The sequence below is a fragment of the Lycium ferocissimum genome, unplaced genomic scaffold (genome assembly GCF_029784015.1).
Source record: "Lycium ferocissimum isolate CSIRO_LF1 unplaced genomic scaffold, AGI_CSIRO_Lferr_CH_V1 ctg13182, whole genome shotgun sequence".
Taxonomy (NCBI): Eukaryota; Viridiplantae; Streptophyta; class Magnoliopsida; order Solanales; family Solanaceae; genus Lycium; species Lycium ferocissimum.
The window spans coordinates 60068-73389 of NW_026714747.1; the positions used below are offsets into that span (position 1 = coordinate 60068).

A 13322-nucleotide genomic window follows, 5' to 3' on the forward strand; every position below is an offset into this window, starting at 1 on the left:
TACACTTGTCTGGCTATCACGGGATCACCAACTGGAGTAGACACCTCAAAAGGTTTAATTGGCTCAGGTTTCACCCCAATACGATTAACAATATAGGGAGTAATATAAGATAACGTAGAACCCGGATCTATCAACGCATAAACATTATGAGAGACTATAGTCAATATACCTGTAACCACATACGGAGAGGACTCAAGATCCTATCGTCCAGCCAAAGAATAAATACGGGGCTGAGTACCACTGGACTGGACTCTCCCTCTGCCTCTCCTCGTCCTGTAGGAATGCGGGGTACGCCTATCGGGCGCACAGAAGAAGAACAACCAGCTGCTAACCCTGTGGCCTGAACCCCACCTCTACCATACCTCGAGGGACAATCACGCATCACGTGCTCAATCTGTCCACAAACATAACAAGCATCTGTACCTTGGCGACACGGGCCCAAATGTAACTTTCTGCACTGGCTACATCGTGGGACCGATGGTCTCCTCTGGCTATAATCATCCCCAAACTGAGAACCTGAGGCTCTCGAACTCTGACCTTGTCTTGAATGAGCGGGGTGGTCCAATCTCCTGCCTGCAAATCGAGGAGGTGTACTCGTCGGCCAGGCGGCTTTGAATATGCGAATATGAGCGCCTCGATCCCCTCATAGTCGCTATTTGGACCCATAGATCTGGCCCTCTTACTTTGCCTTCTATCAATATCGCGCTCACCCCTTTGCGGATGTTGTTCCTCTTCTAAGTTCTGGGCATGGGCCTGAATACGGGAAATAGCTATCCCCTTCTGTAATGAAGCCGTTAAACAATCTTTAAATAAATGCGGCCCTAGGCCTCTCACAAACCTATGCACTCTATCTCCCATATCAGCCACCATGGTCGGTGCATATCTAGCCAATGAATTAAATTGAAGGCTATACTCCCGGGCACTCATATTTTCTTGCTTTAAATTTAAGAATCTATCCGCTCTAGCTCAGCAGACCTCAGGTGGCAGGTAGTGGCTGATGAAGGCATCTACAAATTCTTGCCAAACTGGATGAGGCGCGTTCTTTTTTTTTTTAGGATATCCAATTATTATACCATAAGACCGCCACATCCCGGAGTCTATAAGATGCTAACTCCACAGATTGAGTTTCAGAAGCATGAATAATCTTCAACGTTCTCAACATCTCATCAATAAAACCTTGCGGGTCTTCATCCGGCTTGGACCTGAAAAATACTGGAGGGTTCAAACTCATGAAATCACGGGCTCTAGTACTAACTGCTCTGTCACTTGGACCTGTACTCTGCCGCTGTGCCTGAGCGGCAACTAACTGCGTCAATAGATGAATAGCCTCGGTCATTTGTTGACCCGAAGCAGCCGGTGGAGGAACTGGAGGCATAGGGGCTGGAGCTGAAGCCCCCTCTTGTTCTTCTACAATAGGCGGAGTATGAGAGGTGTTTGATGGAGTCACATTATGTGATTCACCTTTCTCTACATTAGTTGGCGGCTCCATTTCTATCCGTATTTTCATCGTAGCCTTACCCTTCTGGGCGATGGTAGCTTTTCTCTTTACCGGCATAGTTGAAATCATAACACACCATTAGGAAGGAGAAAATCTTATAACATGGCTGTACACTTAAGACGGGATGGACCCCGTCGTGCCCCGAAATATATATATATATACAAAATAGGAGTCGATGTATAGGCTAACTACACGAGCATGCTCATATCGAAAGTCATCATACTCGACTACACACCTCATATATATATATATATATATATATATATATATATATCTTGCGAGAGTATACATGGATAATAATAGCATAATAATGAAACAATGAAATATGAGCTAGGGTATAACTAAACTTTAAAGAACACACGTCATGGGACACCGTACATATATACCACGTGCGTTGACCCACGTCGGGGTAACCGTCGTACGCCGCCAGCTGCGTGGTAGTCATGTCGAGCCCAAGCGGTGGAATCACAAACGGCGACCGCCGTTGCGGTGACATGTCGCCGTTTGTGGAATCCGCAGCCCCGTTGCGGTGATATGTCCGGCCATCTAGGCACGGTGTAATCATAAGCGGCCCGCATTAGCGGTGACATGTCCTGCCATCCAGGCACGGCGGAATCGTCATCATCGCGTACTTAATATAAACTTATCATAAAGCACGCATTAGAATTCAAAGATAATACATAACCGTATCGGGGGTGACGTAAGGTCGAGAACCTCAAATTCCATTATAGGAGTAATCGTAATCATCATACCTCACCTTGAAAGAACTAACATTATAAGGTGGGTTTTAGCAATAATGAATACATCAAGGAATCGTATAATGATCATTAGCCTCGTAAAAAGTCATATCGTATTCTAGCATGAACATCGTTAGAATCTCATCTGAAGGCTTTAGATTCTCTATTGGGTTCATCGGTACCTTTATCGTATTCGTACTCATAAATATCTCTTATTTTTTAACTCATAAGGAGCTCTTTATCAACATAGACTCATAGTTCATGGAATATAAGGAAGTCATGGAGGAATTGGGGAATTCATGTCATAGGGATCATGCCTTAGAAAAGAAGGGACTAGCCTTACATACCTTGAAAAGATCTAGCCTTACATACCTTGTATCTCTCTCCGTATCGTCTAATTACGCGTGCCTCTCTAACTCGCAATTCTACCTTCATGGAATTCGTACTAGCATTAGATAATCGATAACATAAGTATATTTGAACTAAAGCTAATGAAAATTAGGCAATATCTCCTTAGTTTCTCTGACTTTCTCCATGTCATATAACTCAGCTCTGACGATTTATAAGAACGTTCATAATCTCGCAATCCGCAATCTTCGTCAACCATGCATCATTCAATTCTCCTACTCCCATTTCAAGGGCATCCATAACCATGGTCATAATGCAATATTGCATTCATCCTCCTATAATGTTTCTCCCATGTTCTTAATATCATTTATAATAAGATTCTACTCATAATACATCAAGAGTCATGATTCATGTCAACTACTATTCCGTAATACCATTGATTCTACATTTAAGCTCCATATTCTATTTTCCTCCATAATCTAAGTCTTCACCCTTCAATATTCTCAATAATAGGAAATAAACATAAAACTCACCTTAAGCACTTGGGAACAAGCCTTGAGTCAACTCTACTCCGTTAGAATGAAATCCTCAAACTTGCATGCCAAAGGAACTCTTGCTCTCCACAAAACCCTAATAAGCTTCCTAGTATATGAATCTCTTAAATCTTGGCTTTTGATCTTGATTTCTTAGTTTAAATTGTTGTAGAAATAGAGAGAGGGTTTTAGAAAGGTATAGAGTCTGTTTTTGGAGAAATAATGAAATAAAATTGTAGGGAGCTTATATTTATACAGTTGAGAAACTTCCAGATCGGCGGGTCGACGTGCAGGGTCAACGGCCCGTAGACATGCACCGTTGTCTCTCCGCCTGAGATGTCTTATTGAAGAACCTCATCGACGGTGCCAGGAAACGGCTCGTCGACTTGTCGACGGTCCGTCCGCCGGGCCGTCGACGTGGAGTGGTTCCGACGGTTTTACGGCCCTCGCCACCTGCTGCTCGATTTAATTCGTTTCACTTCTAATTCCTTCATGATGTCAAGAATACATACTTATACTCTTGTACACGTGCAAGGTAAAATGTCTTACGACTAAAGCTGCGGTGCGGACTACGTCTAGAAAGGTGTATGCATGATTTAGCCAAAATCTCCGTGCACTAAAATGGGAGGTGTAACTATATGTGCTCTTGTTCAAGCTAAGAGAAATTGATTGACGAAGTGGACTTTGGTTGGTCTATGGCGTAGATGATTTGAAATCCTCCAGTTGTGGTAGAACTTGTTATGTGGTAAAACGCCAAGGTATGTGTATAAACTTGAACTTGGAATATCTTTATTTTCGTAAGATGTTTTGAAGTGTCTTGATGGGTTATTTCATTACTCTTCATCTTATATCATTGTATGGTTATTATCTCAAATATTGCAAAACTTTCTCCAAATCGCCCTTGTACAAATTGCTTGATCATTTTGCATTCTTGTTGGGACTTTGTCCTTCTTTATTCTGACATTGTCACGTCTATCGGCATCTTGATACGGATCTTTCACGTCTTGAATTTGGATTTACATTTCGTCTTGATGATGGATTTTCCTCCATTTTTTGAGTACGAATGGAAAGCCACATTCAACATGGCTCTTGATTCTCTTGATTATTAGGTGACGACCACCTTGATCTTGGGCATCGGTCCGTCTTGATATAGATTGTGCTTGATGTGATGGCATGAGCGTACGTATTGGGCGAAATTGGTTATTTGACAAACTCGCTTGAATTGAATTATAAACTTTCTTGACACTTGATCCTTCGAATATTGATATCGATATTTTGAAACTCTTCAAGGTTTGGTATTTGATACTTTCGATATACTTGGTTACTTGATCTATTTTTATCTCGTTGGGCCTATACGATGGATAAGGGAATTGGAGAATCTAATGGCTCCAAGACAAAGTTTATACAACTAAACATGCTTAGCGATAGTTGTTTTCTATAGTAGGTAATGTACGGGAAGAGTTTTAAAGATGGCCATTTGTGTTATATCCCGTATCTCGTACGTCGGGATAATCGAGTCAGCCTTGATAAGTAAGGCCAAGATCATTCGGGAGGTGAAGTAGAGAATTTTAACTACGATCTTGTTTTTAAACATAAGTTACTTGCGATTTGGTTGGTATGGAGTATTAAGGAAATTTGGGGTCAAAAAATTAAATTTGGAAAATAATTAGTTCATGAAAAAAAAAAAAAGAGAGAAAAAAAAAAAAGGATGGGCATGTGGCCGTACATGGATGTGAGCCCGAGAGCCACGTAGGAGGTTTTAATATATGCAAGTAAAGATGACTAAGTCATCTCACATTCCTCATCTTCACTATCTAGAATTTTCAAGAAAAATTGGAGGGAGAAAAACAAGGCCATATTCGTAAGCTTCAAGAAAACCAAGATCAAGATTTGGCCATCCAAAAATTGTTTCTTGTGAAACTTGCCACACTGGTGGAGGGGTGCTCGTTAACGTGGAAGTGTTGTTGGAAGCAATAGTGACAAAGAACAAGAAACAAGAAATTGAAGAATTCATAATTGCTTACTTTGGAAGAAAAGAGGAATTGAGAATACTTGAATTGATGTTTGAACCTTCAAAAACTAGAGAGTATTTAATGTTCTAAGTCAAAAGCTAAAAATATGAGAAAACAAACCCCATATAATTAAAACCCTACAATGACTATTTATAGGTTCTGAAAACGTGAAAGTTGCAGATTTGCACTTTGGTCCCCGTCGATACGAAATACGGTCCGTAAAGTGGTTTACGGACCGTAAACTGGTTTACGCCCAGACTTACTTCCCAGTTTTGAGCAACTTTGTTCTTCTGAAATACGGACCGTAAATTGGTTTACGGTCCGTAAACTGCCAGGTCGTCTTTCAACTTCCAAAACTTTGACTTTCTGCCCGATGCCCACATGGTTAAATACGCCTTGAAATACGGACCGTAAAGTGGAATACGGTCCGTAAAAGTTGTTCGTAAATCACCATATCTCGGCTGACTTTCTGTTTTCCTTATTCTTTAATACGACCATGGAATACGGCCCGTATTTGAGAATACGGTCCATAAATTGAGTTTACGACCATTTCTGCACTTCCAACTGTTTTCAGTCCAAATCTGTTCTGTTACCTGAAAAACACTAAAAACACATTAAATAGACACTGACTTGCTTAAAAACAAGTAAAACTTCTCGTAAAAAGGCCTCGAATGTGCCATAAATGCCCGGCACATCAACACCCCCAACTTAAAGTCTTTGCTTGTCCCCAAGCAAGCCATACAAAACAATGACTCAATCTAACACCTAGATATCACAGAGTAAGAATGTCTACATTGGTTTTGACTCTCAACTACCAGCATGCGCGTTCTCTCAAATGACCATCCCCATTTTCTCTTTTCAAAACAATATACACACTCAAGAATGCTATGAATAACAATGAAGCTTCAATGCATGACATTACCTTATCGAACGTATTATGATGCACACAAACGCTACTTTAGGCGGTCACTTTATTTTGCTCAATTCTCATCCTTACGCCCTCACAAAGACCAAAGAATGTCCCAACACACACATATATACAACAAGAATGGGACGAAGACGAAAGAGAAGAGAAAAACACTCACACTCACAAAGAACTTCATATCTACACATGCGAATACCATAGGCTTGCCCTTATTTTCTATGTCTTCATCCTAGGCTCGCTCGGTTGTGATCTCATTAGGGCTTGTTTTGGCTTGTAATGTAGGCTTAGGGACGGGTAGGATACTTTTTGGATATTAGTGACTCACCCTCCTTGAACACTACACATCTCTTCACCTTAATTCACCTCTTTTCTTTCCAACCCCTTTATTTCCTTTCAAGTTTTCGACCTCGATGTGATTTTATTCCTAACCAACTTACAAATCTTTTTGTGTTACCATTTTTTTTTTTTTTTTCTCTCTCTCTCTCTTTTTTTTTTTTTTTATATATGTAACTACCACATCGGATCTCCACTAGCAAACTCCACCACCCCCAACTTATGTTTTTAACATCGACTTCACATTTAACTCACCCCCAACTTAGGCACTTTGCCTCATCTATCTAGTAGCATCAAGGAGGGAACGGATGCGAAGATGGATACATTGTAAAACGGGTGCGGTTTCATATTTGGCTAGCCAAGAAAAAGGTCAAAAGGCTCAAAAAGGGAAACTAGGGATATTTTCAGCTTTTGGTTAAGGCTTATTTAGGCACAGTGACTATTTACACAAAGAAAGCCTAAGATCATTTCACAACCGAACTAACTCTCGGATTTCAAACCAGACCAACCGGGCAAGTTCTAGATTCTACATGCATAAACAGATTCAAACTAACAACTCACACACTCATTGGCATAAGGACGATTATTTTTACAATTGTGACCTCCTAAGTAATCATTTATTGCACACACAATACCCCAATAATCATAATGTCATACAACGAATCAATCATGTCATCCAATAACTGTTCTAAGTATGCATTTTTCAAGTAAATTTCGAGGGGTCCCAAAATTTCCACAAACCAACCATAATCACATGCTTTTAGTTAAAGAACAACACCAACTAAGTCAAAACTACTCTATTCAACCTAAGCAACAACTTAACATGCCAGTTTCAACAAAAACGACACCCCTCAGGAAAAGAACTCTGGCAAAGAAAAGCCGAGGGGGTTCCTAAACATATATCTACACTACATTAGTGCCAACACTCCCACCCCCAACAGAAAAATCAAGCACTGTCTCAGTGCAACATGTATAAGAGCGAGGGAAAGAAGTGGTACCTTGGCACCCTTTGGTGCCGTGCGAACTCACGACTGGCCCGCTGCATCCGGCGGCTGACTCGTGGACTCTCCTGGTTGGCGCTGCGGCTCAACTAACGACTGAAGGATTGCCTGCTGCATTTCCTTCTCCTCTGTCTTCTTTAACCTCTTGGCCAACTCCTCTGGGTCCTCAGATGGCTCACGGACCCTTTTTCCTGTATCGCGCATAAGTGGCTCGGTGTCCTCTGCCTCCTCCTCAGAATCCAGCAAATCCAACACCTTAAATGTAGTAGGCAAAATGGCCCGAGGTGCTGGCGCTGGGACGGCTGCCATACCCTGCACTTTGAGTGCCTCAAGCTCCTTCTTCAGCTTATCCAACTCGCTCCTCAGCGAGACAGACTCCCCACCGGGTGTGGCCTGCTCTCGAGTAAGTAATTTCGACTCGAAGCTGTCCAATCGAGCCTGATACAACTCGTGCTTTTTCTCGAACTCCGCACGGATTTCTGTGGTCGCCTCTGTAACCAACTGCTGCACTATTTTCACCACCTTTGGCTTAAACTGTTGCAATATTTTTCCTACCTGCCTTTCAGCCCTCACTGCCTTGACTGCAATCTGGCTGTAATTAGCAGGGCTGAAGTGGAGCAGCTCCAACTCTGGGTCAGCAGGCTCGGATGTCTCAGCGGCAGTGGCAGACCCCGAAGGCGGACCCTGTGTGGCTGGCGGTGGTGGTGGAGGCCTCGCCTCAGAAACATTTATCTCGGCTGCAGAAGCCGGTGTAGCTACGGTGTCGGAACACACACAAGTGGGAGCATCAGTCGCAGCAGCAGCAGCTCCAAACTCGGGCTCTACTGGGTCAGTCCCATAAGCATGGCTCGGACTCAACTCTAGCTGAGTGTCGTCGTCATCACCGGACTGATCCGCCTCTCGATCTGTCTTGCCCTTTACCTTATTTTTTCTCCAATCGCCTATATGAGCAGCTGTGATGGTGCCGTCCCATTCAGGAAGCTGAAATATCCTTGCCCGTCGACACAATTCCGTGATAAGACACGGAAATACCATATTCTGGTTGGGCTTGTGTGCCCGCACATGCAGCTCCTCAGCAATGAGCTCCCCAATATTCATCGGATACCGCGACATCAACGAGGCAATGGTTACCGCCTGACTGGTGGAGAGAGTATTGTCTGCCTGTGTGGGCGTAATCCTGTACCGAAGCAATGTCCACCAAAACTTAGCTTCCGGGGACAAACAACTTTTTGCAATTTTTACTTTCCCATCATTAGTCCATTTCTGCTTATGTGGCTCTGATGTGATGATTGCAGCAGTCCATTCCCTCACCGATTTCTTGTCCTTCCGGTCTCTTTTGTCGAGGAACAGGCTCAAATCAGTCGGTGCCACAAAATCATTACCGAATAGGACTTTGTTGATGGCCTTGGAGGAAATATCAACAAGCGAGTTTCGGACTGTCACATTCTCCAAAATAGGTATCTCATGCCACGCCCGACTCGGTTTCTTCATTGACATCAACACAGCCCCATATGATGCATAGAATTCCCGCACAATATGTGGAGCATAATCTCCCGGTTCATGAGTGAAAGCATCCAGCTGGTACATTCTGATGGTATCGTCCAGCTGTGGATGAACCGAGATCCCGTCGAAAATCAGTCGCCGCTCCTCAAATATTTTTCTCTGCGGCTGCCCCCCAGTTTCTGTTCCAGCCATCCATTGGTCATACAACTTCTTTGACCCTTTGACTGAGAATCGGAGTTTTTCTTCCTCCAATCGTTTGGTCCGGACGGCCAGTTTACGACCCGCTGGCGGCGTACCATCATCCGGAGCATCACCATCACTTGGCCCCGCTGAGCCACTCTCCTGTGCTGTTTGGTCGGCGGCCCCCCTGCTTGATGTATCCGCAGCAGAATCCCCCTCTTCAGACTGGGAGGGTTCCGCCGCAGAAGTGGACGGGGTCATGGTTGGGGGCGTAGATGGCCTTGCCGACGTGCCTTGGGTGGGGGCCCCTCTGACCTTGGGTGGGGGTATAACTTCAGCGCACTCGGATCCTGATCTTTCCCCTTCCGAGTTGGAGGGTTCATCGATCAAATTGAAATCCGAGCGCGCTTTCTTCCTCGAGCCTTTGCTTTTGGCCCCCACTTTCCTGGCATTCTTTTTCTGACCCATACCTGCAAAAGACACCGCATATTAGCTACCAAGTAACAACCGATCAAAAATAAAACCAATTATCAGTGCATCAATGTTCACTGTCTGTGACCGTAAACTCAAAAGACGGACCGTATTTTGAAATACGGCCCGTAAACTGAGCTCGTAAACTGCTCAGTATATTGGTGAACTTTCTGTCCCTCAGTTAAAAGTTTAAAGACGGACCGTAAACTGAAATACGGTCCGTAAACTGTGATCGTAAACTGCTATTAACTGAGGGAACTTTCTGTCCCAGTGAGGATGCTTAAATACGGACCGTAAACTGAAATACGGTCCGTAAATCACCCTCGTTTTTCGCATCACAGACAAAAAAAACATGTTTTGATTTTCGGGTTTCGTGACACATCTCGGTTTCACATGGACGTGGGGATTGGGTTACTCAGACTTCACCCAATTCTTAACTAATTGTTCATTTATCCCTCCGGATTCAAGTTCTTGGTGGGCAGACCAACACTGTCAATTTTGAAATTTAAGATATGGCCTGCCCTCCGACCCATTCGGGTTTTGTTATTAACTGCTTCCAAGGAGAATGAAAAGAATTTCACATGGTTATCCCCACACAAGATCATTAACCAAGATGGGCAATCATTAATTCCACCAATTCTATTCTAATCAATACTTACCACCAAATTCAAACTCAATGTTGTAAAATAAGAATGGAGTGTCAATCATACCTGTTATTGGTGAACCCCAGATCACAGGAAGCAAAGATTTTGAGAGCACAACTTCAAACACAAACCAATTTAAACCTAGGGCAGAGAAAATTCGAATTTGGGGGAAGTGGATAGGTTTTTCAGGTGTGGGTTGCGTTTTTATGGAGGTTAGAAGGTGGGAGATGAAGAAATGATGGTGGGAAATCGTGGGATGGGATGATGGAATTGATGGGTGTGAACGTGGAGAGTAATTTGAATGAGGGAAGTGTGTTGTCGTTTTCTCTGCCCGTCCGTTAAACTATATATTTATATTTTATTATATTTTTTTTTTTTTTTTTTATTTTTTGTCTAAATACGGTCCGTAAAGTGATTTACGGCCCGTATTTAGAGATGTTGATTAGGGCAGTACACTGTAATGTCTCATGAAAATTTACGATCAGGTTTACGGACCGTATTTCAAAATACGGTCCGTCCTCCATGGGCGTAAACTGCCATGTCGCATTACAGTGCTTACTGTTTTGTGACATTGTTAAATACGCCCCAATTTACGAGCCGTATTGTGAAATACGGTCCGTAAACTTCAGGCGTATTTTGCAATGTTGCAAAACAGTTTCTTACTACTGAACTTACCTGCTATTCAGCAATATTCTCAGCAATATATTCCTGCACCAAAACAACCATTACCCTATATATGATCAAAAAACAAACAAAACAAAAATAAACATTACACATGGGTTGCCTCCCAAGAAGCGCTTGATTTAACGTCGCGGCACGACGGTGGTGACCATTCACTCCTTATCAGTGTGCACCAGATCATTGTTCGTTCCGAGGTGCTTCAACCTGTATCGATCAACAATCCTATCCTCCGAAACCATCCCGTGGTAGTGCTTCAATCTCTGCCCATTCACCTTAAATGTCCGAGTTCCATCTCCGGACTTTAACTCAATCGCTCCATGGGGTGAAACACCTACCACCTCAAACGGACCAGACCACCTCGATTTAAGCTTACCAGGCAGCAACTTCAATCGGGAGTTAAACAGCAACACAGGATCACCCTTGTAAAACTCTCGCTTCAAGATCTTCTTATCATGGTAATGCTTCATCCTTTCTTTATACAGTGCTGCACTCTCATATGCCTGGTACCGAAACTCATCCATCTCATTTAGTTGGAACAATTTGAGCTTGGTTGCTTCCTCCCAATCCATATTTAGTTTCTTCAAAGCCCACATAGCCTTGTGTTCAAGTTCAACCGGCAAGTGACAAGCTTTTCCAAATACAAGCTTGAAGGGTGAAGTCCCAATCGGAGTCTTGAAAGCAGTTCGGTATGCCCATAGAGCATCATCGAGCTTGCGGGCCCAATCAGTTCTATTTGCATTGACTGTTTTTGCTAGAATACTCTTGATCTCCCTATTGGACACTTCAACTTGCCCACTTGTCTGAGGATGATAGGGTGTTGCCACCCTATGTTTCACACCATATTTCTCCATCAAACCAGCGAAAGCTCTATTGCAAAAGTGGGATCCACCATCGCTGATTATAGCTCTCGGAGTACCGAAGCGAGTAAATATGTTCTTCTTGAGGAACCCCATGACACTCTTGGCCTCGTTATTAGGTAAAGCCACTGCTTCTACCCATTTTGACACATAATCCACAACAACCAGAATGTATTTCATGCCACCTGAACTCACAAAGGGTCCCATGAAGTCAATCCCCCAGACATCGAACACTTCCACCTCCATAACAAAATTCATAGGCATCTCTTGCCTTCTGCCTATGTTCCCTTGCCTTTGACATTGGTCACAAGACCGCACCAATAAATTAGCATCATGAAATATGGTCGGCCAGTAATAACCGCATTCAAGTACCTTAGCTGCGGTCCGAGTTCCACTATGATGACCCCCAACAGGAGAGTCATGGCACGCCTTTAGAATCGCCATCACTTCACTTTCCGGAACACATCGCCGAATGATGTTGTCAGCGCATGTTCGGAACAGATAAGGCTCGTCCCAGTACTGCCGAGCATCCCGCAAGAATTTCTTCTTTTGGTAGGCTTTGATATCTTCTGGAATTATACCTGTGACCAAATAATTTGCAATATCAGCATACCATGGTGCCACCTCCATGTGCACAGCCAACACCCTCTCATCCGGAAAAGCATCATCTATGTCAAGCTCATCAGAAGGTCTCCCAGCCTCTTCAAGGCGAGAGAGATGGTCAGCAACCTGGTTTTCAGTGCCCTTGCGATCCTTTACCTCAAAATCAAACTCTTGCAGCAACAGCACCCATCTGATCAGTCGCGGCTTTGCTTCCTTCTTTGCCATGAGATATCTCAAGGCTGCATGATCAGTGTAAACCACGACTTTGGACCCCAACAAGTAGGCCCGAAACTTCTCAAAAGCAAACACAATGGCAAGCAGCTCTTGCTCCGTCACTGTGTAATTCATCTGGGCAGCATTCAGTGTTCTGCTTGCATAATAGATCGGGTGCATAATTTTATTGTGCCTGCCCAAGCACAGCACCTATTGCAAAACCACTAGCATCACACATTAGTTCAAATGGCAAGGACCGGTCAGGAGCAACAATAATAGGAGCAGTAGTAAGACGCTCTTTCAACTCATCAAACGCCTTTCGGCACTTATCATCAAATGCAAACTTCGCCTCTTTTTCAAGAAGCTTGCACATGGGTTAGCAATCTTGGAGAAATCTTTGATGAAGCGCCTGTAGAACCCAGCATGTCCCAAGAAACTTCGGACACCTTTGACTGAGATAGGTGGTGGAAGTTTTGCAATCACATCAATTTTTGCTTGATCTACCTCAATTCCCTTTTCAGAGATTTTGTGACCAAGGACGATCCCTTCCTTCACCATAAAATGGCACTTCTCCCAATTTAGAACGAGATTGGTCTCCTCACACCTTTTCAGCACTTGACCCAGATGGCCAAGACAATCTTCAAACGAATCCCCTACTACAGAGAAGTCATCCATGAACACCTCCAAGTAATCCTCTACCATGTCAGAGAAAATTGACATCATGCACCTCTGAAAAGTGGTTGGTGCATTACACAACCCAAACGGCATCCGGCTAAATGCAAA

The 13322-nt window shown here is 43.5% G+C and overlaps 1 protein-coding gene across 1 annotated transcript; it reads right to left on the reverse strand.

The window, feature by feature from the left end:
• Positions 1-11018: 11018 nt before the first annotated feature.
• Positions 11019-12719, reverse strand: LOC132042086 (uncharacterized). The gene is made up of 2 exons (XM_059432709.1): positions 11919-12719; positions 11019-11666 (listed from the first exon to the last, which is right to left on the reverse strand). Exons 1-2 carry the CDS (start codon positions 12717-12719, stop codon positions 11019-11021), a joined length of 1449 nt encoding a protein of 482 aa, XP_059288692.1.
• Between the last annotated feature and the right edge of the window lie 603 nt (positions 12720-13322).